The following is a 25,395-nucleotide window of genomic DNA, read 5'->3' as shown; positions in this document are numbered from 1 at the left end:
TGCAAAAGATTTAACTTTTATAGTAACATAATTACGCCAATAGAAAACCTCCCACAGTGGCATTTTGCATCTTTTCTATCATGCTTGGTAAAATAAGAAAATACAAGTTCAAAGTTCAAAAGGAATTAAAAATGCACTTATGATATGACATGACATGACATGACATGATTTATTATACGATCAAATATGATATGATTATGACTAAATGAGTGCACATTTGCAGAATGGTTCTAATGAAGAAAATGCAGAAAAAAATGCCTTGCTAAAATGTTTGAGTTCAAGCAACTGAACAATTTGAAATAAAATATAAGTCAAATAAATAATACAGAAACAAAACATGTTGGTTAAGAAACTATCAGATACAGCAATGTCAAGGTGATATGAGCAGAGAGTGGGAAGAAGCTGTCACCAGGCAAGACAGTGCAAGTTTATTTGGAGAACATTTCATGTACAAGACCATAAGACATTAGAAGGTACATCAAAATAAAAATAAAAACATAAAGAAAAGAAGCTAAAGTAAAGTGAGATAACATGCATGAAATAAAAGTTACAATTTGTGAAATTAAAAGCTGTTTTGATGATCGAAAAGTTTAAACCTTGATTTAAAACAGCTGAAAGTTTCAGCAGACCTGAAGTTTTCTGGGAGTTTGTTCCACATGTGAGGAGCATGAAATCTGATCACTGCCTCCATGTTTAGTTCTAATGCTGCGAACAGAGAGAAGGTTTGACCTTGTTGACCTGAGGGATCTGGTTGGTTCAAAGCAAACCAGAAGATCCTGAATTTATTTTTTATTTAAACGATTCAGTGCTTTACAAACTAACAGCAGGATTTAGAAGTCAACACCTAGATAGACTGGAAGCCAGTATCTGAGGACTGGAGTTTTAGGATCCACTTTCTTGGTCTTAGTGACGTCTGGAGCTGCAGCGTTCTGGACTAACTGCAGCTGTTCAATGGATGTTTTAAGGACAAAGTAAGTCCATCACATAATCCACAAATTTTTTCTTCTGACATCTCAAGAGTAGTCTAGTCTACTAAAGATTAATACTTGGACATGTTTTTCTAAATCCTGCTGAGACGTCAGTCCTTTAATCTATACATTATTATGACATATTTATTTATATAACATATTTATGTTCTATGGGTGACAAGAGGCTGACTTTACAGCTGTCTAAATGTAAATGCTGAAACTCAGGTCTCAAAGCAACATCAAGATTTCTGACTTGGTCATTTAATTTTAACTTCGCTGTTTCAAATAGAGTCCTGACGTTTAATGTTTCTTCATTGACTGCAAAAATAATTTCAGTTTTGTCTTCATATAACTGAAGGACGTTTTGGCACATCCAATTTTTAACTACTCACTTCAGGACCTAACTATTCACAGTCCACTGATTTCTGAGCTTTAACTGATCCAGGTTAATAATTTGATTTTCATGTTCTCTCTTTCAACAATGATACAGTTTTTGTTACAATCTCAGAAAAATTTTCACTTTCAGTTGTTATAGTTTTCCAGGGCAGACCAGATCCATCACTAATACAAGTAATTAAAAAACTATATACAACTTGATTGTTAATTGGTTGTTTGTTGTTTTTTTTTTGTTTTGTTTTTTTTACAATACAGTCTGATGTAAGGATTTTCTTGTTTCATTTGAGATATTGTTATCTAACATATTCCATTTCATATTATGTTTATTATTTTGGAACATTTTACTATATTGATCTATTTTACAGTTACTCTCTATTTTAATCAACTTATTTTCTCAGTTTTGCTCAGCTTTTTTATTTTTTTCTTCTATGCATTTTGTATTGCCTGAGTTCATAATTTTCTTTTAGTGTTTTAGGTAGGTTTTTGGCTTGGTGTTTAGACATTGTTTCAATTTAGCACTCAATCTATTCCAGAGTCTCACTCCACCAACAGTTAGACTGAATTGTTTTTTTGTTGCCTGATATTTGTAATTCTAACCTGTCTCTAAAATTATACCCCCATTTCTTTCGTTGAACACTGTTTGCAGGTGAAATGGCAGTAAATCGTTCCTAACTTTATAAAGACTATGAAATTTGATGTCAATTAATTTCTTTATTTTATACTACACAAAAAGTGGATTTGTATTTTCACTATAACCTTCTTCATGGATGATTCAAATGGCTCTTTTTTTGCAGTTTGAATAGTGGCACCAGTGAACTGATCCAAACCTCTGTATAGTTAGGTAAATATGGTGAGACCCTTAAACAGAACTGTTCAATGCTTAAAACAAATTTCAACACAGATCAATTTATGTTACAAACAACATAAAAAAACAAATATTAAATCATAATGTTCCAGAAACACATGCAAAACACATGTAGACACCACTGTGCAGACACAATTTAATTAAAAAACTAAAGTATTTATAATCAGTTTGGAAGCACATAGTTGGCCAAAACAGATATTTTAAAACCAGTGCACTATAAGGACTCTTGCTGGTCTTTATTAGCATATATGGATTTAGTTTATTGATACGTATGCAATGAATATATGAGCATAAAACCAAGACCATGTTCTTCAAAGTGCATATTGGATACCTCCAGCACTGAAGCTACATAGATGACAGACTACTTGATGCCTGCCACCATGTGGATCCACCAGTTTGCCTGCACGGTCCAACCTCGGTCCTCGCACACAGAGATCTGTTGGAGAAAATGCTCCTTGGCTTCAGCTTCAGTTCGGTCCTCCTGAAGTGCTTCCCGCAGGTAACGCATGTCCTCTGCAGCACTAAGCTCTGGGATGCCAGTGAGTAGCATGAGGGAGAAAAGTGCGACCAGCAGACGAGAGTGGGAGCGGAGAGAAAGGTAAGCTTGGGTACAGGTATCCTGATGGAGGAAGGCATCAAAAACGAGACATCAGAATGACACAAATGGGAAAACGAAACAAAAAAGAATATCCATCCATTTTCAACCCCTAGACTTGCCAAGAGATATAATCCCTCCAGCTTGTCCTGGGTCTTCCCCGGGTCTCCTCTGAGTAAGACATTTCAGGAACATCTCACTGGGGAGGCAACCCGGAGGCCCCCTAATCAGACCCCCAAGCCACCTCATCTAGCTCCTCTTGATGTGGAGGAGCAACGGCTCTACTCTGAGCCCCTCCTAGATCTCCAAGCTCCTCACCTCATCTCTAAGGGAGCCTGGCCAGGATTCCTGTACCCCTTCCGGCAAATCCCACCGGAGTCACTGGAGACAAAGTCGAACGTCTTCTCCAAGTCCTAGTAGAGATGGTCCACCATTTCATGACCAGGACAAAAACCACACTGCTCCTCCTCATTCCAGGATTTTACTATCTGATTAATCCTTCTGCCCAGCTATTCTGAATAGACCTTTCCAGGGAGGTTGAGGAGTGTGATCCCCCTGTAGTTGGAGTACACCCTCTGTTCTTCTTAAAGTGGGGGACCACCACTCACAGTCTGCCATTTCAGAGCCACTGTCCTTGATGTCCACTCAATGTCCACAGATGTGTCAGCCAGGACACCCCCACAGCATTCAAAGCCTTGAGGAACCCTGGGTGGATTTAATCTACCCCTGGGCTTGCCAGCGAGGAGCATTTTTACCACCTTATTGACTTTAGCCCGAGAGGTAGGAGACCCCACACCTGAGTCCCTCAGCTGTGTTTCCTCACTGGGAGATATGTTGGTAGGGTTGGGGAGGTCTTTGAAGTATTCTTTTGACTGACTCACACATCCTGAGTCAAGGTCAGCAGCCTCCAATTCCCATTGTGTAAAGTCATCTGAAGTCGTTCTCCAGGGCCTCTCGAAACTCCTCCCATGACCAAGGTTTTGCCTTCCCCAGCAGATCCAAACAACACGGCATCTTCCCCCACTGTCAGAGCCAAATCACAACCGGCTGTTCCCCCAGTAGAACCAGCGTGTACCCAGAGGGAGAGACCTCCAACAATCTGTCCAAGGACTCTAAAAAGGGTGGGTAGTCTGAGCTGTTGTTCAGTACATAAACCCAAACAACAGTCAGAACCCCCCCCGATCCCCATGCTAAGGCGGAGGGAAGCTACCCTGTCATCCACTTGGGTGAAGCCCAACATACAGGCACCGAGTCAGGGGGCAATGAGTTTCCCCACACTTGCTCATCACCTTTCAGCAACTCCAGAGTGCCAAGAGAGTCCAGCCTTTCTGGAGGACACTAGGTCCAGAGTCCAAACCTTGCATTGAGGTCAGTCCAACTATATCTAGTTTCAACCACTCAACCTTGCAAACCTGGTCAAGCTCCTTCTCCACCAGTGAGGCAATGTTACATGTCTCAAAGCTAGCTTCTGCAGTTTTGGATCAGACCACTAGGGTCCCAACACCCTGGCTGCCTCCCACCATCCAATCCACCCTCCTTCAGCCGCCACCTAATCGTGGTGGAGGTGTTTGCGTGTCCTGAAAATCCTAGGAGCTATGTTGTCGGAGGCTTCATGCCATTGGTACGATTACCCATGGCAAAAAGGTCTGTAGAAGAGGGACCAAGATGAATGTGACTCAAAGCTCCTGTGATCAGTACAAACATTTGAAAAGAGTTCCTTTGCCCAGACGGTGCAACATTTCTCCAACACACAAAAGATGCATAAGTAAGGTGCGCATATCAAAGCCAAATAAATCTATGCTCCAGACTGAAATGACTGAAACTGAAATGAAAAAAAAAAACAAGAGGGAAATGAAATGATGCCACAAGTGGCATCAAGATGCAGTGTCCATATTACAATTTACTTATTGGACAGTTTAAGAAGTGCTGTGGACTTTGTTTAAGATCTCCGCCCTGAAAATACCTTCTATTGTAACAACAGAGTCTGATTGCATTTGGAAATCATTTTCTAATAAATATAAAATAAATAAAATATTCTCAATGTTCTAGCAGTTTAGACCAGCTTGGTACTGGAGTCAGGAAAAAGAATTAGTCTTTAAAGGATAAAAAACTAAGTTAAAGACTTACATAAATTTAAGTATCTGCATAACAACACACACTGCATAATAACACCCACACAAAAGAAATACAAAGATCTCACCATGAACTTCTGAAAGTACAGGCTGTTGCGACCTTTGACCCTCCCCATGACATACAGGAAGTCAGGTGTAAGGACAAAGGGTACACGCTCCCTTTTCACACCCAGGAAGTGCTTTCTGTTTCCCAGGATGTGGCCAAAGTCAATGTGGAAAAGGTTCCCTACAAGGCCCAAGAAATACAAGCATAAGAAAGTTTGATTCTGATAATCATCTGGTTGCATAGCTCAGGTTTTTGTTTTATCTTAATTGTTTTATCTTAAATGTCAACTTATTTTGCCAGTGATTAATGTAATAACAACAAAAGACATCCAAATCATAAATATCACTCATCTCAAGTGCCATGAATATCAATTCTGTGTGAATAAACGTGTGTGTTGCATACCTTGATCTGTAATCATGATGTTGTCGTTGTGCCGATCACCTATACCCAGGACATAAGTGGCCACACAGTAACCAGCACAAGACTTCACAAATTTCTCCACTGTCTTGTAGTGCTGTCATTAAATGAGATCAAATCATTTAAATTCCCATACAGAATTAATTTTTAATTTGATTTAACCTGCACACAATGAGGTTACCTGATTTAACTTCATTTGGTATATTTAGTAAGCAGCACTGTGTAATAATGAACATATATGTATATATACATATATATATATATATATATGTATATATATATATATATATATATATATATATATATATATATATATATATATATATATATATATATATATACATATACATATTAGAACAGCCCTGGCATGTTGTGTTGTGGCTAATTGTAGAGTGTTGTGATTTTGTATTTTTGTGGCACTTCTGGCCACTGTAGTTAAGGAAAGGATAGCAGCAAACAAAGCCAAGCAGGGAGAAAATAGGATGGTAATGTAAAATTAATTTCTTTGTAAAAATGAATGGACATGACTACAAATCAGTGTCCTGCAGAATGATGGTTTATCTAAGATGGCTCTGAGGCCGTCTTATCAAAGATTCTTTATTTTAGCTCAAATGAAAAAACAAAAACACATTTCAAAATTGTGACTGCATTTAAAACGGTGAATATGTGGATAATTCGGAAACGGTAAATGCAGCAACTATGAGCCCATTACATAGCACGCCTTAAGACATAATTGCTGTAAATGTTGCCTGCAGACAGATGTTTCAAAGTCCTACTGGCCCAAGAAATGACTACAAAAATCATTCATTCCCTTTGCCACAACTATCCTGAACAGTATCAAACAGGCACACTGTCATCTGTTGCTTTTTACCCACACATTTCTTTTTAAACTTTTTAGTGTGTGTTTTTTTTAGATGTTTTCAACACAGTAAAATTTCTGTCACCACTTAGGACAGACAATAAAGATTTATCTTTCCATACTTTTTCTATTAGACTAAAGAGATGTATGATAAATTAAATAAACTTTCCCCCCTTTAATATTCAGTTGCATTTTTCATATGTATCAGTTTCACTAATTTGGGATTTTGCAAGAATATTTTACAATTTAAGAACAAATAAATAAAAAAATGATAATTAAAAAAAAAACTTTCTTTGATTTGTAAGAGAAGAAGTATACACTCAACCCAAAAGCCTTGAAAAGAGCAGGATTTGTCTTGCACACAAATTTAAAAGTATGGGGTCCAAATCTTGTGTAATATGATTGTGCATGTTTTTACTGTCTGTATTAGGCTACTCACTATTTCCTGGAGTGGACACTTGGATTTGAGCCACTCAAACAGGGCATCATTTGCGAAGGCTGCAGTTGTTCCTCCATGGTTCCTCTGGACTGCAGCAATGGTTGCTGAATTCCTTACAATTTCTATGATACCTATTCAAAGATATTTAATTAAATATTTATCCTTGACTTAAAAAATTCTCTTTAAATATTACATTATTAATCACAGAAACTATGCTTGCAAGCATGTAACAGGTAGAGCATGTTTAACACAAGGGAAAAAATATATATATTTTTTTTAAATGCAATATTTTACTTCTAAAGACATGGACAGGGACACTTCCCTTTGTCTTTAATACTATTTGACTTTTTATTTTGTTTATTTATATCATTTATTCTATAGAAATATTTATAAAATAGTATATTCTCATATAAATATAATACAAATGTTCTACAAAAAATGGACTTTTCTTGTCTTTTATCACTGAAACTTGGTAATTATATGTTTGTGCATATATACAATTTTATTCTATATTTGTTTATTTTTCAGTAAGCAGCGGTGTGTTGGGTGACTCCTAATGTGGTGAAATTGCAAATATACTATCCTCACTTATGAATATACTAGAAGGCAGTCCAAATGGGTGCCCACTGTAGTGAACACGATGCATCAATGGATTCATTTAAAAAAATATGCAAGTTTTTATTAGTCAGTAATTTTGCTGCATGTAACAAAAAGGAAATTTAATGGGCACCAATTACACATATAACATTCTGAGTCCTTTCAGTTCTTATGACATCTTTTCAATGCCAACTAATCTCATCTAGTGGTTTGGTGAGGAACCAGACTGTTTGCTTCAGTCCAGCCACTCTCTGGCACATTCTAACTGGGTGAAAAACCAAACTCGCCCACCCATCAGATATTCATCCCTCGGTCTTTAGATGGAAGGCAGCTTCATACAGGTTTGGCATTTATTTTGCTGACTTTCAATGAGTAAATCCAAAAATGTTCAAGCTTCTTTGACATAGTTATTTGATTTTATTACAGTAATATCTACAAAAAGAAATGCAAGAACTATTTTTACTGTTACCGTCCAATTTTGGGGCTGCAGGGTGGTGAGTGGTTAGCACTGTGTCATTGCAGCAAGAGGGTTGCTGGTTTGTGCTTTTCTGTGTGGACTTTACATGTGTGGGTTGTCTCTGGATACTTTGTCTTTCTCCCACCATCCAATAATACACATGCTTGGTCAAGTATATGTTTAAATTGTCCCAAGGAGTGAGTCTGATAATAAATAATTTGTCTCTACACACTCAAAAATAGAGGTACCAGCTTGTACCTAAAAAGGTACAAATGCTTGTCGCTGGGGGTGTACTCTTTTGAGAGACATTTCTGTACCCTTCAGTTCTGGTCTATTTTTGTACCTTATCAAGTTCAACCTCACCTTTTCAAGTTATGTTTTTTATGTTTTCCACAGCATTAGGCCTGGTCCATGCCACTTAGCAATATTATCTTATCTTTAATCTAGAAATAATCTTCAAAAACTCAAAATACTGACCAGCCATACACTTAGTTTGCAGCATCTGACCTTCATTGTCTGGTGTAGTAAATGACTGTTAAGTAGTACTACTGTCATCACTTAACTCTGCTCTAGTTTGTAACATTACAGCCATTAACATGACATTTTTCAATGCTGCAGGTACCCTTATGGTCGAAATGGTACAAATTTGTACTTTATGTCACTTTGAACCCTTTTTCGTACTCTGAAGGTGTGCTTCTGGTCTCTTAAAGACCAGTATTGTACTTTTGAGAGAACATTTCTTTAAAATGTACCTATAGGTACAGAAATGTCCTTATCTTGTACCTCTATTTTTGAGAGTGTATGTCCTGGCCTTGCGATGGATTGGGTACCTATCTAGAGTGTACCAGGCCTCTTGCTTTCTAATAGGCTTCACAAATATCACAACAAAACTAAAAGGCTTCATTGCAAACTCAATAAGGCTGTGGTCGATTACCCTGGAGGCCAACTTTGAGCCAGTTGCAAAGTCTCCATCAAATGCAGTATGTATCTACGAGCTGTTCTGTCACTGCTGCTGTTTTGCATAAGCCTGAATCCCCTTAGCCAATTAATCAACAAGACTGACTATGGCTAACAACTCAGTAATGAGGCCACTATCAGTCACCTCCTGTACATGGATGACATCAAGCTGTACGCAAAGAATGAAGAAGACAATGACTCTCTGATCCACACCGATCTACAGAGGGGGCCATCAGAATCTCAATAGGACTGGAGAAATGTGGCTGAATGTAAACAAAAAGAGAGAAGGTAGTCCATACAGAGAGTTTTGCACTCCTGGGGGGCAGAATAGCAGATGTGGAGGAGAGCTACTTGTATCTTGGCATTCCACAAGCAAATAGCCACCACAAAGATGCCACAAGGAAAGTTGCCACAGCCAAATATCTGCAGGAAGTAAGGCAAGTACTGAGAAATCAGCTCAATGGCAAGAAGATCCAGCAAAGTAACAGCTATGCCCTGCCGCTGACCAGATACCCTGCCGGAATAATAAACTGCCCAAAGTGGATGTTCAGACCACAGATGTTAAAATGTGGAAGCTGTTCACATACATGGGAATTCCACCCCAAATCCAGTGTCTAGTAACTATACGCTGTGCACAAAGAGGGAGGCTGAGGACTAGTGAGCATCAGGGCCACTGTCCAAGATGAAACTCCAGGAAGATGACCCCAAGGGAACATCTGAAACCTGGAAGAAAACAAATTGCATCATGGGATGGACCACCAACAGATTGCAGGAGTGCCCATTATGAACAAGTCCTATTGATGGCCAAAGAGGGCTGGATTGACAGCGCAGAGATGATAATCATGGCAGCACAGGATCAAGCCTTAAGTACCAAAGCCACTGGGACCCAGATCCACCACACCAGGCAGAACCCCAGGTGCAGACTATGCAAAGAAACATCTGAAGCAATCCAGCAGCTCACAGCAGGGTGCAAGATGCTGTCAGGCAAAGAATACATGGAACACTATAACCAGCATAGTGTGCAGAAGCACCTGTGCAGAAACTGAACTGGATACCTCCCAAGTCTCAATGGGAAACACTTCTGAAGTTGGTGGTGAATGAAAGGGCTACAAGCATGCGAGATTTCCAAATTCAAACCAACAAAATGGTGGTGGTCAATCAACCTGACACAGTGGTCATGGATCATGGATATGTCTTGCTGATAATAACTGTGAAGCCTGATTGTACTTTATTATGGGGGGGGGGGGGGGGGGGGGGGGGGGGGGGGGAGTGGCAATAATTGATCAGAAGGCTTTCTGGACACCTCTTTGGTGATGTGTTCCAGCATGTTCCACTTGGAGGAATTTCCAGGAAAACCTTGGACAGCTGAAGGGATGGAATTTGGGAATGCCTAGAGATCCCTGGGATAGCTATTAAAAACATTTTTCATCCAAGAATTATTGTTCAAAATTACGTGCCGCCAACATATAAATGAGTGTTTATAAGGGGTTATTCAACATACTTTTATGAGACTAGGTTTTTTAGAGAAGGAAGAGAACAAAGTATGTGAAAGCTAAGTCCAATGACAGAAAACTTCCTTCCAGCTCTTTGTTAATAGCATCCTAGCAACCACTGTAGCAACAACCAAAACCGTAGTATTCCTATGGTTTCATTGAGAGACCTAAAAGAATTTACATCCTAACAAAAACTATGAATTGTATACATTAACCAAAGAGATTCTCTGAAAACAAAGTGCACCTTTGTTCCTACAAAAAGTTATCAAAACAAAGCTAAAGTCACCGTCTATGTAGCAGTTTTCACTGAATATAGAAGGGATGTCCGTCATGCTTTTTTGGTTCCTGAGTCAATGCTGCGGATTAGTGATGGCAATAAATCTGTTGGAAAGAGTGTGGATGAGACGTGAGTGCCCCCTTTGGGTAAGGGTGTGCATCTGCATTATTGAGCACATGGAAGGTTTGTAGAAAGGGAAACTTATGAGCAGCAGTAAGCATGTGTAGACCGGACTTTAAGGTGAATTTCTGGGCAACCAAATATTTTGAGTTGTGTGAGTCTGCAAAAACCTTTAAATAGATTGTTGCATTTCCGCCTTTTCATGACTCTTAATATTCTTTGGTTAATGTGTTTACGTAGAGCTGTTCATCCTTTCACCATGTGGCTCATTATGCTATTAAGCTACCTGACCTCTTATATCCCAGTTAACTGTTAGCTTTGGTGTTAATTACATAGTGGGAATGAATAGAAAAGTGTGGATGACGTATGTAGTTACTGATGTGTAGTTATAACAGTTGTAAATTGATGGTTTCCAGTTTGGTTGTTTGCTGGAAAGAATGTTCCTTATATTATTTGTCCTTGCATGTCTTTGTTATTGTTACGTAAGGATGTTATATTGAAGCGGTTTAGAAGAAGTTGATCTGTTGTCGAGAGGTGTCCTACAGAGGGGGTAAAACATGGTTGTACGGGAGTGAGAGAATAATAAAGAGGTTGGATTGAACACATGTGATGTCTCCCGAGTTGTTAACTGGCAAGATCCTACAGTTTTAGACCATATAAATATACTCATCCACCTAAGCTCATCCCAGAACTCTACACTTGGAAGCTTGTTATTGTAATAATGTGCTGCTGTGTTTATGAGTGAAAGTAAAGGTAGTTACTCTTGCCAGGGAATCTATGTGTGGTCCTACTGACCCTTACCAATGGGCTGCTAACCACTGATATTGTCTATTCAATCAAGTTATAACATCTGAATTGGGTAAATTTTGGAAGGTCTGTGCAAACAAAATAAAATACAAGTTTATACCAATGTTATGTCCAGTAGCGATGCACCCATATGGGATCAGGTTAAGGTCCAGTGATTTCTCTTGCCAGATAGAGTCCATCAACACCAGTGTCTAGAAAGGAACAGACACTTTAGTGAAAGGTAAATATTGTTAAGGAGATAATGAAAATAACTGGGAGCAAAGTGATCACAGCAACCTGAATGACCAGCATGTCCTGTCTGAGGTCATCTCCTTCTTTGAAGATTATTCCAACCGGTGTGCTGGAGATGGGTGACGGCATGGGGCAAAACTCCAGCCACAGAGGCTTCTTCTTACTGGCCATCACCTTGCATTTTTCCAGCTGTGTCATAGAGAGATATAAATGGTTTGGATTTGTTTTGTGTGACCTTAAAGTCAACAACTTGCCAGTCATTTGTGTGTTTAATTACTTTGCAGGATGGCTCGATCTCTCCAAAGAGTGGAAGAAGGCAACAGCAAATAATAACATTTGAAAGTATATACACACACACGTACACACACACACACACACTCATTTTGGCAATTATCAAAAACCAAAACACTGCTTGTTTCTGCATCATCCATTGCTTTGGACAATCTAAACTAACAAAAAAAATTATGTTCTAGGTTAAGACTTTCATGACAACAAAGGACAGATACCTGCTACTTAGTACCTATACTATGTATTAAATAACTTATTATGCACATTTTAGATGATTTTAGACCGACTGATTGGCATCTGTTGTATTTAGCTGTTAATATCCTTAATCTCATCTTTTATGTGCTGTGACTGATGAATGTATCTGCTGCTAAGCAAAATGCCCTCTCAAGGTATAAATCAAGTAAGTGAATGACTTTAAATGAACATATTCACTCAAAGATGTCCAATACATGTTTCACATTTAGAAGTTGAAATGAAAATATAAAACTTTGTTACTTATAAATTTTTAGTAAGAACCACATTGCTCAGTTCTTGATGTGAAAATAAGGACAGACAAGTGTAAAAGTACGTACCAAGATTTTTCCGACTTTGACTCGTGGGTCAAATGGCAGCAGGAATTCATTTGGCAGACTGCTGATTTTGAGTAGCTCCTGGAGCCTCTGAGGAGCTAAAACAGTAGCGGATAAGAAATTAATTCTTTCAATTAGCACAACAAACACCTATTTAAACAGGCTGTGTAATAATAAACCTTGTCAGCATCATCAAGAAGCAGCTGCTCAGTATTTTAAGTCATGTACAATATGTTATTAAACTACTCACATTTCAGCTATTACATACAGGGCAACTGTTTAGGATTGAGAGGAAAATCTGTTCACTAATTTACTGGCTGGTAAGCACCAGCAGCAACATGTCATTCACATATACAAACCCAGCCATGTTTTTAGAATTCACTGCAGATTGAATTTCCTTGCCTACTCCATTTTAAGTGAAACTTCACACTGAAAGCTTATCTGTCGACCACTAATGACTGGGAGAGTGGGTTTACACATGCATGAAAACACTGTTACAGTCACAATTGTAGCCACTGCACCAATACACATGCAGAAGCACTAGAGTTAGCTTGAATTTAAAATATAGACCACTCAGTCAACATGAGGGCATTTTACTGCCTTTACATAAAGGGCACTTCTCTTTCTTCTTTTTTAATGAGAGAGTATAGAGTCTTCTTTTCACACTAGATAGATAGATAGATAGATAGATAGATAGATAGATAGATATTTATACACATACACTTGACTTTAATGGCTGTGTTAATTGTGTTTAATTGTACTTCCTGTTTGCTTGTCATACTGGGATTTGTTTTGAATATAGTAAAACCTGATCCACGTCCTGTCCCCTCAGTTCAGAACAAATGGCCAGAGTGTGTGAAGACGGCCATTTTAGAGTCTCTAAAATGGCTTTTTTTTTTTTGTTGTTGTTTGTCTGTCTAAATATTATTTAATCTTGAAATATGGCATAATTAGGGACATATCCTTTTGATAAACAGGTATCCAAAAAATAGGGGGAAGACAGCAGAGTGCAGCACACCCGGAGCCTAATTCCAAGTAGCTTCCATTTGCTGAAGGTTAGCTTGCTTAGCTCTTAGCTACAGGGAGCTCTGAGTTTAATAAATGTCAGGTACCCACCCTCTCATTCACACCCCACTTCTCAGCACCACTACATGGCTAATTGTTTACATTTTCTCTGAGCGAAACCACACATGACGCTGCCAAGATAGCGTCAGTGGGAACTGCCAAATGAGGTAACTTCATGGCGACTCCGTTCATCTTATGTAGAGTCTATGGCTGACAAACATCTGAACAAATCTCCCTTTGGTGTGACTCTAAACATGTTCAAATATGCCTTGTGGTTGCATATATATATGCTAACTTAATTATGGTCATGTAATATTTAAGCAAAGACCTAAGAAAGGCTCACATACCAACATTATAGAATCAGCTCTCACCTGGACAAATAGGACTGTAAAGACAATATTTTTTTATTTGCCCAGAGTTCTTAATACAATTCAGTGTTGCAACCCACTCCCAGATTATTCTGCCTCTGGTGCTGCCATCTGTCACCTCTGTGGTGGTATTGTTAGATGCTGCCATAAATATTATAGATTTAGTTTTTCTCTAATTACCAATATAACACAAATTAACATGACAGTGTTAAACAAAGAGTACTATCAGTTATTTTAAGCAGGTGCGATCCAATAAGTCATATTTATCACATTGATCCCCAGTTTTATAGTAGTAAAGGTTACATAATCTTAGAATTTGAGAAACCATGGTTGATTATTCAGTTTTGATATGAAATTTTAATTTTAGTGACAACCATCAGATTCTATCTACATTAGGTCAGTATTACAGACATATTATTGCATATTATTAGAGTTAAATGTATTTTTAAAATGAAGCAATGATTAGGACTATGACCCTGATGGAAAGAAACAAAACATAAAGTAAGCATATGGCTGCTTGTCATTAGATGAGGGTCTTTCTGTCCCTTATAAAGGTAGAAATATAGCACCTGTGAGAATGAGCATGAATCTCTCTAAGTCAAAATTTAGATGCTAGTTTTACAGTGAAGTTGGTAATGAGCTGTAGGACAAATGAAGATTTGCCACAAATGCTAATTCTCACAACCACAGATTGAAGTAGAAATTTAACTTGAGTGTTACAATGTGAAAGAAAATCTGTCTATCAAACTAAATGCACCCACAGAAAGCAATGATGTCAGCATATCTGGTACTCCATTAGCTGGTACTTTTGACTGGGTTGGTAATAGTATAGTCTGAAGAGAAAGAATGAAGAACATCCAAAAGAAGAAAAACCTCAATGAAGACACTGAAACTCAGAAAAACAACAGTAATTGTGGAAAATCAAATGTCTTGGAATAGTCAAGTTGACAAAATAGTGTGGAAAATGGGTCGAGGTATGGCCATGGTTAAATACTGTAGGAAACGTATACCTTGTCATCTAATTAAATTAGTGATACAATACTAGTCTTGTCATATTTAAACTATTGTTCTGTAATGTGGTCTAGTACAACAAAACGTTATCTCGATAAACTGCAGATAGCTTAGAACAAAGCTGCAAGATTAGCTGTGCAATGTCCTTATCAGGCCAGTGTTGGTGTGATGAACCATAATCTGTCATGGTTCAGTGTAGAAAATAGGATGCAAGGTTCACTGATATGTTTAATTCTTTTAAAAAAAAAAAAAAAAGCATGCACAATCATTTATTGTCAGAAGGTTGTTTTTTGTTGCCTTTATATGGAGCCCCTAATGGGACATGAAGATAAAAAAAAATTAACAATTGTTTCTCGTGCGCACCAGATACTTTCTCATGCGCATATATCCCCTTAGGTGCTCACTTCCTTTATGTCAAACTAATCTAAAATATTTATTTTTTCATTCATTCTTTATCTGAACCGCTTAATCCGATCAAGGGTCGCGGTGGTGCTGGAGCCCAACCCAGCAGCTTTTGGGTGAGAGGCGAGGGTACACACTGGACAGGTCGCCAGTCCATCGCAGGGCTTAAACAAAGAGACAATCAACCTAGGCACAATCTAGATTAGCTAATCAACCTAACATGCATGTCTTTGGATGGTGGGAGGAAGTCAGAGTACCCTGAGAGAACCCAAACATACATGGGGAGAACATGCAAAATCCACATAAGGGCCTGGGCATCCCCTCAGCTAAAAATTGAACATGTGACCATCATGCTGTGAGGTCACTGTGCTAACCACTATGCCACTGTGTAGCCCCATCTAAAACAGAAGGCAGTTAATCAAAGGGCAGTGGTGGCAGGGAAAATATTACCAGATTTTTTTTTATTTTACAAAATATAGTGGCTTTAAAAAGAAGCTAAAATTATGTGTGTTTGGCAAGAATAATGCCAAATGTACTGTGTTGGCTGTGTTGATCTGAACTTTGAGCAAATGTTTTTGTGTTTGGTGTCTGCGCTGTTGAATTCTTGTAGATTTAAGCAAATTATAATTCCTTTTGTTTTAAAAGTGGGTTTTTTTTTTTGGCATTGTGCTGTTTTTCTATGTTCATTTTTTTTAATTATTATTCTGTTGTTTGTTTGTTTCTGAAAAGTTCTTTTCACCTGTTTTTCAAAAAATGCAGTACAGTAAGATCTCATCATGTCACACCAGCACTCCAACCTGTTGCAGGAAGGTCGTTCTTGTCTGGATAGAGTCCCTTAATGGTGACTGCAACATCTTGTAGGACCTCCACAGCCTGGACCTGCTGCATAAAGCTGTCAATCATGGCCTGACCACAGCCCAGCAGGTAGGCTTCTAAAATCATGGCCATACGCTGGCGAAAGTATGGGCACCCTGCCACCTCGCTGCGGACGTACCAGAAGAAGAAGTGGCCGATTCTTTTGCTCTGCAGTGAAACGTGTACATGGATCAGAATTCATATTTCAATCAGTGACATGGTTGCAAAAGCCACATTTTGAAGCTGTGCTGGTTACAAGATGTTATTTTTGTAATATATGATTATTTTAGGTAACTTGGATCCAGAAGACTGTAGTTATAATAAAGTAATAGGCAGCATTACTGTAGGAAAAAGTAGTACAATGTATTCATATTACAGTACTAAAAACATTGTTTTAAAATAATGCTGCTAAATAAAATGATAAGACCACAAGAAGCACAATGGTACAAAAAGTTATGAAAAAATTTAGAAATTTTAGAAAGAAAATGGCAAAATGTACTGACAAGCTTGCACATTTATGATACATGAATATTGCATAACTCACCCGCAGAGCTCTTTGGATGAGATACCGAGCGAGGAAACTGTCATGATAAGGTTCCACTTTCAGGATCTATAGAAATTATGAGTGTAACAGAAAAACTGGGTCAGTTTTCTTCATTGATAGAAGTTCAGTAACTTAAACTTAACATAAAAAAGTAACAAGAAAACACCCTAATGCGTAGATTTAGTAGAATAAGTGAGGTGATGGCAACTGAGGTTGATTAGGATGCAGAAAAGTTGGCAGTGAGCTAAAATGGTTTTAAAAAGTACTTGAAATATTAACAATACATCCAGGATTTTCGTGATAGGCTGTTGGTGTAATTCTAGCAAACAGTGTAGAAAGAAAGAAAAATGTAGACCATACGTTGCCATAGTAATGACAGTGGTGTGGAAAAAGCATTATTGTGGTACATGGTAGACAAGTCAAGGTTCAGTACAGAGGGATGGAGCTATAAGATGTGAGAGTAAGCACTTCAGAATGAAACATTCATGCGTTGTGGAGGGTTAAACATATAAATGAAACGTTAAGTCGGAATGGAAAGCATGAAGGGTGTGGCAGATATAAAAACAGGTAGGTCGGTAACTGGACAAGTTTCACTGTGGCACATAAGTAACCTTATCCAAACTTTAATTTTATTCCTTTGATTTCCATATCAATTTCCATTTTTCTTTATTTCTTTAAACAGTGTCTTTGTCTATCTATTCCTAAGTTTAAAAAAAAATCTGACTTATTTCCGGTTTAGTTTGTCTTTATGTTTCCACTTTTTTTTCTTGTACAGAATTATCCTTTTGTGAGACTATTGCCAGTACGGCAGTAGAGCAGTGGTGGGGAACCATTGTCATCAAGGGATGTACTCCTGTAGTGCTGCACATTTCCATGTGTGCCTGCTCCAACACACCCGATTAAAATCAAATGGATCCAACAGCCTGTCAAGTTCTGCACGGTGACTCATTCATTTGAACTAGGTGTGTTCAAGCAGGGACACATGGCAAACCTTGCATGACAAGGGCCAAGGTTCCCCACCCCTGGATTAAACCTCTGAAGTGAGACTCCATTGCAGTGACTCAAATGGAAGTTTTACCACACCTAACATGACTTTATTTTGGCCTGCAGCTCAACATTTTCTCTTTAGTTGTAGACCAATATTAAATGTAAACTTATCAACATCATACCTGCACCAGCTGCAGCAAATACTTCAGTACATCATCATTGGACAAGGCCTCCAGCCTCTGTACTGCAAGCCTCCTTACTGTCTCATCAGCAAAATCTGTACTTAACAGCTCCAGGGCCACAGTTAGATCCAATTCATCATAACCCAAATTTCCTAGTAGCCAGTGGACGTCCTCAACCACTCTACGGTTCAGCCAATCAACGTTACGAAGGTAGTGGGGAAGGTTGGAGGCATACTGGATGCTCTCTTCCCGGAACCTTTTGAGGCAAGCCCTCTTGGTGTTGATGACTGGAGATGGAGATCTGAGAGTCACTGCTTCAGTTGATGGGGCCTGAAGAGGTTTAACATGCAGAGAGGAAGACTCTGTTGTGGATGTGTTTTGTGGGAGTGGTGAGGAAGCTGCATTGGAGAAGCAAGCAGATTCAGTGGGTGAAAGGCCAGAGGTGGGACTGTCAGAGCTCTTGTTGTAACTGACAGTATTTGGAAGAACCACTGGGAAGCTGTAGCGGTCTAAAAGGAAGCTGATCGCCATGGAGTCAGCAATGTCTGGGTTAGTGGCAGAGGACAATTTATCAGCGTGGTATGTGAGGGCTTCATCTTCTAGGGCTGGGTAGGACCACATGTGCAGGGTGTAGGGACCCTGGCTGAGGACGGATCTGGTGGAAAAAAATGAGTATAACATTAAGACAGTACAAATTCATAAATAATGTGTTAGTGTTTGCAACAAACAACAAGAAAAAAATTCATTAGTAACACATATAATCAGTCTACAAGAGTAAACTGTAGGGGGCAAATCACACAGCTGTCTGCCAATCTGAAACTCATGGTTTAATTCCAGGCTTCCCCTGACTACATGCCAAAGTGTCCTGGCGCAACACACTGAACTCCATGTTGCCTCCCGAATGGTATGAATGGGTATGTGACAGATCAAAGCAATTTGGATATAAAAAATGTAGAAGTGCTGAATGTGTGAATGTGACATTTTGTGTCAAAGTGCTTTGAATGGCCAAGATGACTAGAAAAATATCATATAAGAACAGTTCATTTATATGAGCTCATATTTATAGTTTTCATCATCATCCTCAAAGCAAAGCAAAGAGTTTAGATGTGAGGTCATGTAAGGGGATGAAATCAAGTAGGAGAAAATGAAGTTCTGTTGCTCAGCCATGGTGTACATTGTTGATTATTTCTACCTTATAACTTCCCAATTAACAACTACAACAAAAACAACAACAAATGAAATAATAATAATAATAATAATGATGATGATGATGATGATGATGATGATGATGATGACGATGATGATGATAATAATAATAATAATAATAATAATAATAATAATAATAATAATAATAATAATCCTGTTACACCATAACAAGTTATTGTAAATGCACCAGGTACTTTCCAGTAATTGTGATTCAACTTACTGGAACTTCCTGAGTTCTTAAACTTCCTGCAGAAGCACCACTTTACTGTCCTACTGGCAATGTTGTCTCATGCTCATTGCAACCAGGACACTAGTGAGTAGGTTACTCGTGGGTGTGCCCTTCCTCTTGCCAAGTAGCAGCTGAGAAATGCTGTAGCTCCAGCACCCCTGGAACCATGAACTAAATTAAGAGGGTATTCAAAATAAATGGATGGATGGATGGATGGATGGATTGACGGATGTAGAAATGGAGTATTTATTGTTAATGGAAAATAAATTAAATATGTACTGCAGAAATTTTTTTGATAGTTTAGTATGATTTTGCAGTATTTGTTTATTTTTAAGAGGGTTAAAAAATGTTTATATTTATATTTGCCCCCCCTTTTTTTTTTTTTCAAAAAGACAACACTGGTGCGATCATAAAAAGAACAACCTTAACTTCTTGCTTGACATTTAAGTCATGTACAGAGTGCATCCAGGCACCAAATACAATTGCAGAAAAACTATTAGACCACCCTTGTTTTGCAAACAAAGGGTGAGCTTAGACTGCTGGTTGACGTCTCATGATGCACTGAGCAGTTGGTTTTTCATCTCTCTGCTTTTTTCTTCCATGTAGAAACACACAACAGTTTTGGCATCATTAACATGTTTTCTCCTCTTTCTGCAGGTCTTCCTGGATAAAACTTGCAGTGCATCTTGGTCTCTCTCCCTGTCGTCTCCACCCCAAGCACTTCTAGCAGACGACTGCCCTCCCTGATTCGGGTTCTGACGGAAGCTTTTCCTTCCTGGTAAAAGGAAGTTTTTTCCTTTCCACTGCATGCATGTGATGGAGAATTGGGTCCAAGTCAAGATTTGATGCAATCTGTTGGTTTTTATTAACTAGGCTATCTATTATGAATTGGCTAGATTTGATGTGTGTGTAAATAACCCTGAGATGACATTGTTGTGAAGTGGCGCTAACCAGGCACTAAAATTGAACATGAAATAAGAGTAAACAAGGAATATTTTTCTGCATTGTAGTTTTAGAATCTAAATCTAAGTATGTTAGTCAGTATGTCATCTACCTTTATTAAACTGTCTTTAAAACTTACATTTTCTCATGATTTGATCAGAAAAGCTACTTTTTGGTTTTTAAGCCATAATGACCATGAAATTGAAAAGCAGTCAATCCCATTAAATTGAAAGTTTAAAGTTGGTCTTTGGGGAACTGGACAATTTCAGGTCACCATGTAATTATTGTTGGATATACTGAAGTTGTAAGTGATGTAACAAAACAAAAAACTCACCTGTGATCTATAAGGAGAAGATTGACAAAGTAGAGCACCTTTCCTCCACCTTTCTGTGGGTCTGTTGTCTTGTTGACTGATGTTGGGTCTTTGGTTGTTGGAGAGATGTCACCTGCACTTGCATTAATAGTAAGACCCAGTTTGACTCCACGTGGCAGATCCCTGAGGAGAACATCGAAGTCCAGCCATTCGTTCCACAGTACCTCATCTTCAAAAGGCTTGGCAACAGAGGACACTGTATAGAGGGCTTTGTTACCATAAAGTATGGAAGCTTCAACATAAACAGAGTTGGGGTATTTGTTTGGCAGATTTGGGATATCAAAGCCAAGTAATTTGACTCTGAAGTTTCTGTTGCAGTCCCACAAGGATATCATGAAGATGTCATCCAATTCCTTTCCTTGGAGACAAAGATCATCATGGGAACTGAACTGCCCACTGAAACCATCCACAAGCGGCCAGTCCACAAACTTGACAGTCTCTGATGGAAGGCGTGAGAAAGGAACCACAGAGAGGTGAAGCTCTTGATTGGTTTTCAAGCAATGTCGAACCCAGAGGAAATCCATGAGAGTGTGGTTACCAGAAAAAAACTCCTCCCTCCCTGAAACCTTTAACACCAGACTACCAGAGTCATCATATTCAATCTCCTTGTCTGCCATCACCCTTCTAAAGACTTTAAGAAAAATATCTGGTGTGGCAGTGAAATCAACCATTATGCTAAAACTGATTCTCCTCATGTAGTGGAGAGTGACAGGCAGCTTTCTGTTCAACCAGTCCTGGAGGTCTTCTGGGACGGGGGCGCTTGTCGTCCAGGGCTCTGTGGCATACAGGATGTCATCTCGATGCTTCAGCTCTTGCCTTCTTGGAGATGCCAGTTTCCTGCGGGTGAACATCAGTTCACCAAGCCTATCAGATGCTTCGTTCTCCAGGTCATGACCGATGAGGTAAGACAAACATTGCTGCTGTCTCTTCTTCTCCTCAGAATCAACCGCCACTGGTGGTCTTACAACAATATGCGCCACAAGACACTGAGACTCATCACGTGACCGAGGAATATCTAACGTTCTAATAACCTGACAGTCATCGTAGGCCTCATACCAGTCATCTCCTCGGGTATACAGCAGGGTGTATAGGTTGGGATCCAGTAATGAAAATGGGTCTGGATGGCAATTTTGTTCCTGTGCCTGAAGACATGGAGACAAATATTGGTAATATGTTCCTAATGTTCGAAAAAAATCCAACAAATATGTTTCCAACAAAGATGTTTGGCGCAATACAGTTTTGGAACAAAGGTCATGCAGAATAAAGCTATCCTGAATTACGAGGGTATACATTTATACACTGAAAATACTATCTTAATTCATCAACCATTGACTTAATCCTTCAGTAAGGTATCTCCTGCTGGTTCAGAAACCTGACAAAGTTGCATTTCACATCCACAACATGGTGAAGACAGCTGAAAAGGTTATGAGCAGTCTTGTCCCTTTTCTTAATTATGCACTAATGGACATTATACAAACACAAAATGAGGAATTGATGTCATGACTATGTCTTTTTCCACTACTACATACAGAATTACAACCCTTTGCTGACTTTCAAATGTCAGACATTTTTTAAATGATCTATTACATTATAGAGCAAAATACCAGAAAAGCAATTTGACTCCTTTATTTTCTTTTAAAATAAATTAGATTTCCGTCATTGTTTACTGTTATCATCTGCTGCTACCAGCTTATTCAGTTACATCCAGGTCAAAACTTTGAAACCAGTCACAGAGCAGCCTATGAAGTCGGAGTGAGAGACGAGAGACTCTGTAACTTTCCAACCTTAAAACTAAAGGCGGATACAGAGCTTTCCACCCATCTCCTGTGTCCTCTATGTGGGTAACGTGGTATGTGTCATTGCTTTTGCAGATGCATACTCCAAAGCAGCAAATGGAGTAGGACAATCATAATGTGTGAGAAAAAGTGTTGAGCAGGATAAATGATGTGTAACCTCCAAGAGGAACAAAAAGAAGAAGATGTGATGTGTTCAATGGCTGCACAGATCACTGTCTACTGTGTTGCCTCTTTTTATGTCTCATTCTGAGAATATGCATTAACACGACCTCCCCCACAGTCACCACATTTGCCTAAATACTGAATTTACACACGTTATTTCGAGGATGCACTGTGTCTGATTCAGCAAAGAAATGTAAGAGGACTTTAATGAAGGAGTGAAAGAGTGAAAGCAATAGATAACACTGTCAGGAGAAAGGGCATAGTACAGGTAGAATGCAGTATGGATGCCGAATTCTAGGGGATCTCGAGAAATTTTGCCAAAGTTCTGTAGCGCATCAACTCACAGCCACATCTAAGTATGTTAAATTTGACTAATTTTAGTGAGGATTGTCAGTTTAGTCAGGCAAGGCAACAATTAGATTGTTTTATTCACATAATTTATCTTTCTAATTAACATTAAAGAAATGAATTTATCTTTCCTGACTGTGATATTGCACCGTAGCTACAAGAACCAACCTTATAGGTGGAAATAAAAAATCTACCTATCATGTAGTGGAGTACCTGAATAAGAGAAAAAATAAACATCGCGATGAAAGATACACATTTTAGTGGGTAGACTTACTTCCATACAGATTCGAAGCCGGAGCTGGTGGACACTGCACTGTGCAGGTAGGATAACTGACACTGTTTCATTATTCACGCTGACACTGTCATCTTCCTCAGGTCCAGACTGAAGCTCACAAATAAACTTCAGGTTGTTCTCAGAACAGCTTTGAGTCGACAAGCCTGTCTCCTCATTTGGAAAGACTGGTTGAGTCAGGATCACCACAGCCGCCATTGATATTTCAGCTAAACCCAAACAAAAGTAAGATTTTTAGGAGTCCATTGCTAATAATCTGGTGCAACATCTTTATTTAATCATTTAAGGATTAATAAAAGATTTAGTCAGATATCAGAACACATTGTTTAGAAAATGATCATCTTACCGCAGTGACTGCTGAGCCTGAGGTTGTAGCCTACCTGTCTGACAGTGAGAGGCTGTCTTCCTCTTTTTGTCATTACTCTGAGACTTCCTCATTCTTTTACTGAGAAATGAATATCAACAAAGCATTTACAGACAGTTTAAGAGAGTTAACTTCCTTGTTCTTTTTTTTTTTACTTAGATAACAAATTACAATACAGTTTTTGACATACCTACAGTTAATGCTGCACACCATCCAGGACTAACAGCGATGGCCAGCTGACATTAAAGTGGAAAGGAGATCATCTGCATTTTAGCTGTAAGTTGTACAGGCAAAAACAGTGCAATGGTTTCTTCCTGGAATGCACCAAACCTGTTGGGCTTGTTTGCTTCAAAGGAATGTTGATGTGCATTTGATTCATTTAATAAAACAAGTTATGTTTATTTTGCTTAACTTGTCCTACCAAGCATCATAGGACACAGAAAGGCGGTCAGTCTGCTGTGTTGTGTCAAACAAATTTACTTTGATAAGATGAGCTTTATGGATATGAATTCCCTCTTGATAATTTAGGTTGTTAAAAATGGTCTGGGTCTTTAAATTTGTTGCTGAATGTAGATGTTAATGTTGGTCCCAACAACAGAAGTGGTGAGAAAAAGACAGGAGAAAGTGAATGAATTTCGAAGGGGTGGGCAACTCCCTGCTGTAACACACCTGACACAAATCAGACTTAATTAGCAGATTAGTGCAGAGCTTGATATTAAACTTTACACTAGTCAGCTAATTACTCAATAATTTAAGTCATGTGTGCTGCAACAGGGGACTCCTAATACTTGCAGGAATTCGGACCAGAGTCGCCCATCCCTTCAACAGAGGAGATAGAATGATACCAGATAGAAAGCAGCAGCATGAGCTGTTCAATCTTAACAGAGAAAATATAGTAGCAGAGCGGGGTTTGCTGGAAACAACTAAAGATTTTTATGTAGGTTGTCAACACATACATAAATGTATATACATAAATAAATAAATAAATAAATAAATAAATGGGCCTTATTTGCGTTTTTATTAACAGAATAAAGGTTTAATAAACTATAAAAAGTTTCAGTAAATCTACTTGCTCTGTAGAATAATTCAGTCCAGATTTTCACCGCCTAAGTATTGTAGTTTTTCATGGTCAAATGTGGTCAAGGTCCACCAAAATGCAATGGGATCACCCTGATTGTATATGACAAATCAGAATTTAACGTCTGCAGGCTGACATCTGAACATTTAATCCATAAACACTCAGTGACAGTGTTTAAAACCTGAACGACATTGTATCGTCATAAATTATAGCATGTGTCACTGCATGTGAGTGCGCGCTGTCCACCCTGCCCCTCCCTTTGTGTGTGACAACAATTAGGTTATTATAATAATTTATCTACCTGGACAGGAGAGTCTGGTTGCCAGGTTGTCTTTTTCATTTTCTCCCTCTTTCTGAACAGTGGCAGATGGGCGAGGTGGCCACGGCCACCTTAACAGCCCCCCCATACCACATCACAGTGATCACTACTTTTTTATTCCTTTATGTGGAACCACTCCTGGGTTGTGACAAGGTTAGGGTTGTACAATGGGGAGAGTTGTGACATCATCATTTCTACCACTTAGGGATGAACCAGATGATTGTTTCAGTCTTTTAGTTTGAAAAATATTAATTTAGTTGGTCAAAATTATTTTATTTCTCAATGAAATCTGTATATGCCTGTTTCCAGCCCAACAAACATGAAATTGAGAAAAGGGAGTGGTTATAGACTGAAATGGT

At 38.6% G+C, this 25,395-nt stretch overlaps 1 protein-coding gene across 1 annotated transcript; it reads right to left on the bottom strand.

Annotated features, from left to right (window-relative positions):
* Window positions 1–2,590: 2,590 nt before the first annotated feature.
* On the bottom strand, window positions 2,591–23,713 carry LOC306755375 (phosphatidylinositol 4,5-bisphosphate 3-kinase catalytic subunit gamma isoform; the record flags this gene model as incomplete). Its single annotated transcript, XM_079239737.1, has 13 exons — window positions 2,591–2,848; window positions 5,025–5,182; window positions 5,405–5,516; window positions 6,718–6,848; window positions 11,526–11,616; window positions 11,702–11,845; window positions 12,517–12,611; window positions 16,157–16,382; window positions 16,759–16,824; window positions 17,928–18,582; window positions 20,639–21,819; window positions 23,258–23,484; window positions 23,656–23,713. 13 exons carry the CDS (start codon window positions 23,711–23,713, stop codon window positions 2,591–2,593), a joined length of 3,402 nt encoding a protein of 1,133 aa, XP_079095863.1.
* Window positions 23,714–25,395: the final 1,682 nt, after the last annotated feature.

Source organism: Telmatherina bonti, assembly GCF_933228915.1.
Source record: "Telmatherina bonti genome assembly, chromosome: 4".
In the NCBI taxonomy this organism is placed as follows: Eukaryota; Metazoa; Chordata; class Actinopteri; order Atheriniformes; family Telmatherinidae; genus Telmatherina; species Telmatherina bonti.
Note: the sequence above shows the minus strand (reverse complement) of the source record. Positions and strands in the feature narration are given on the sequence as shown.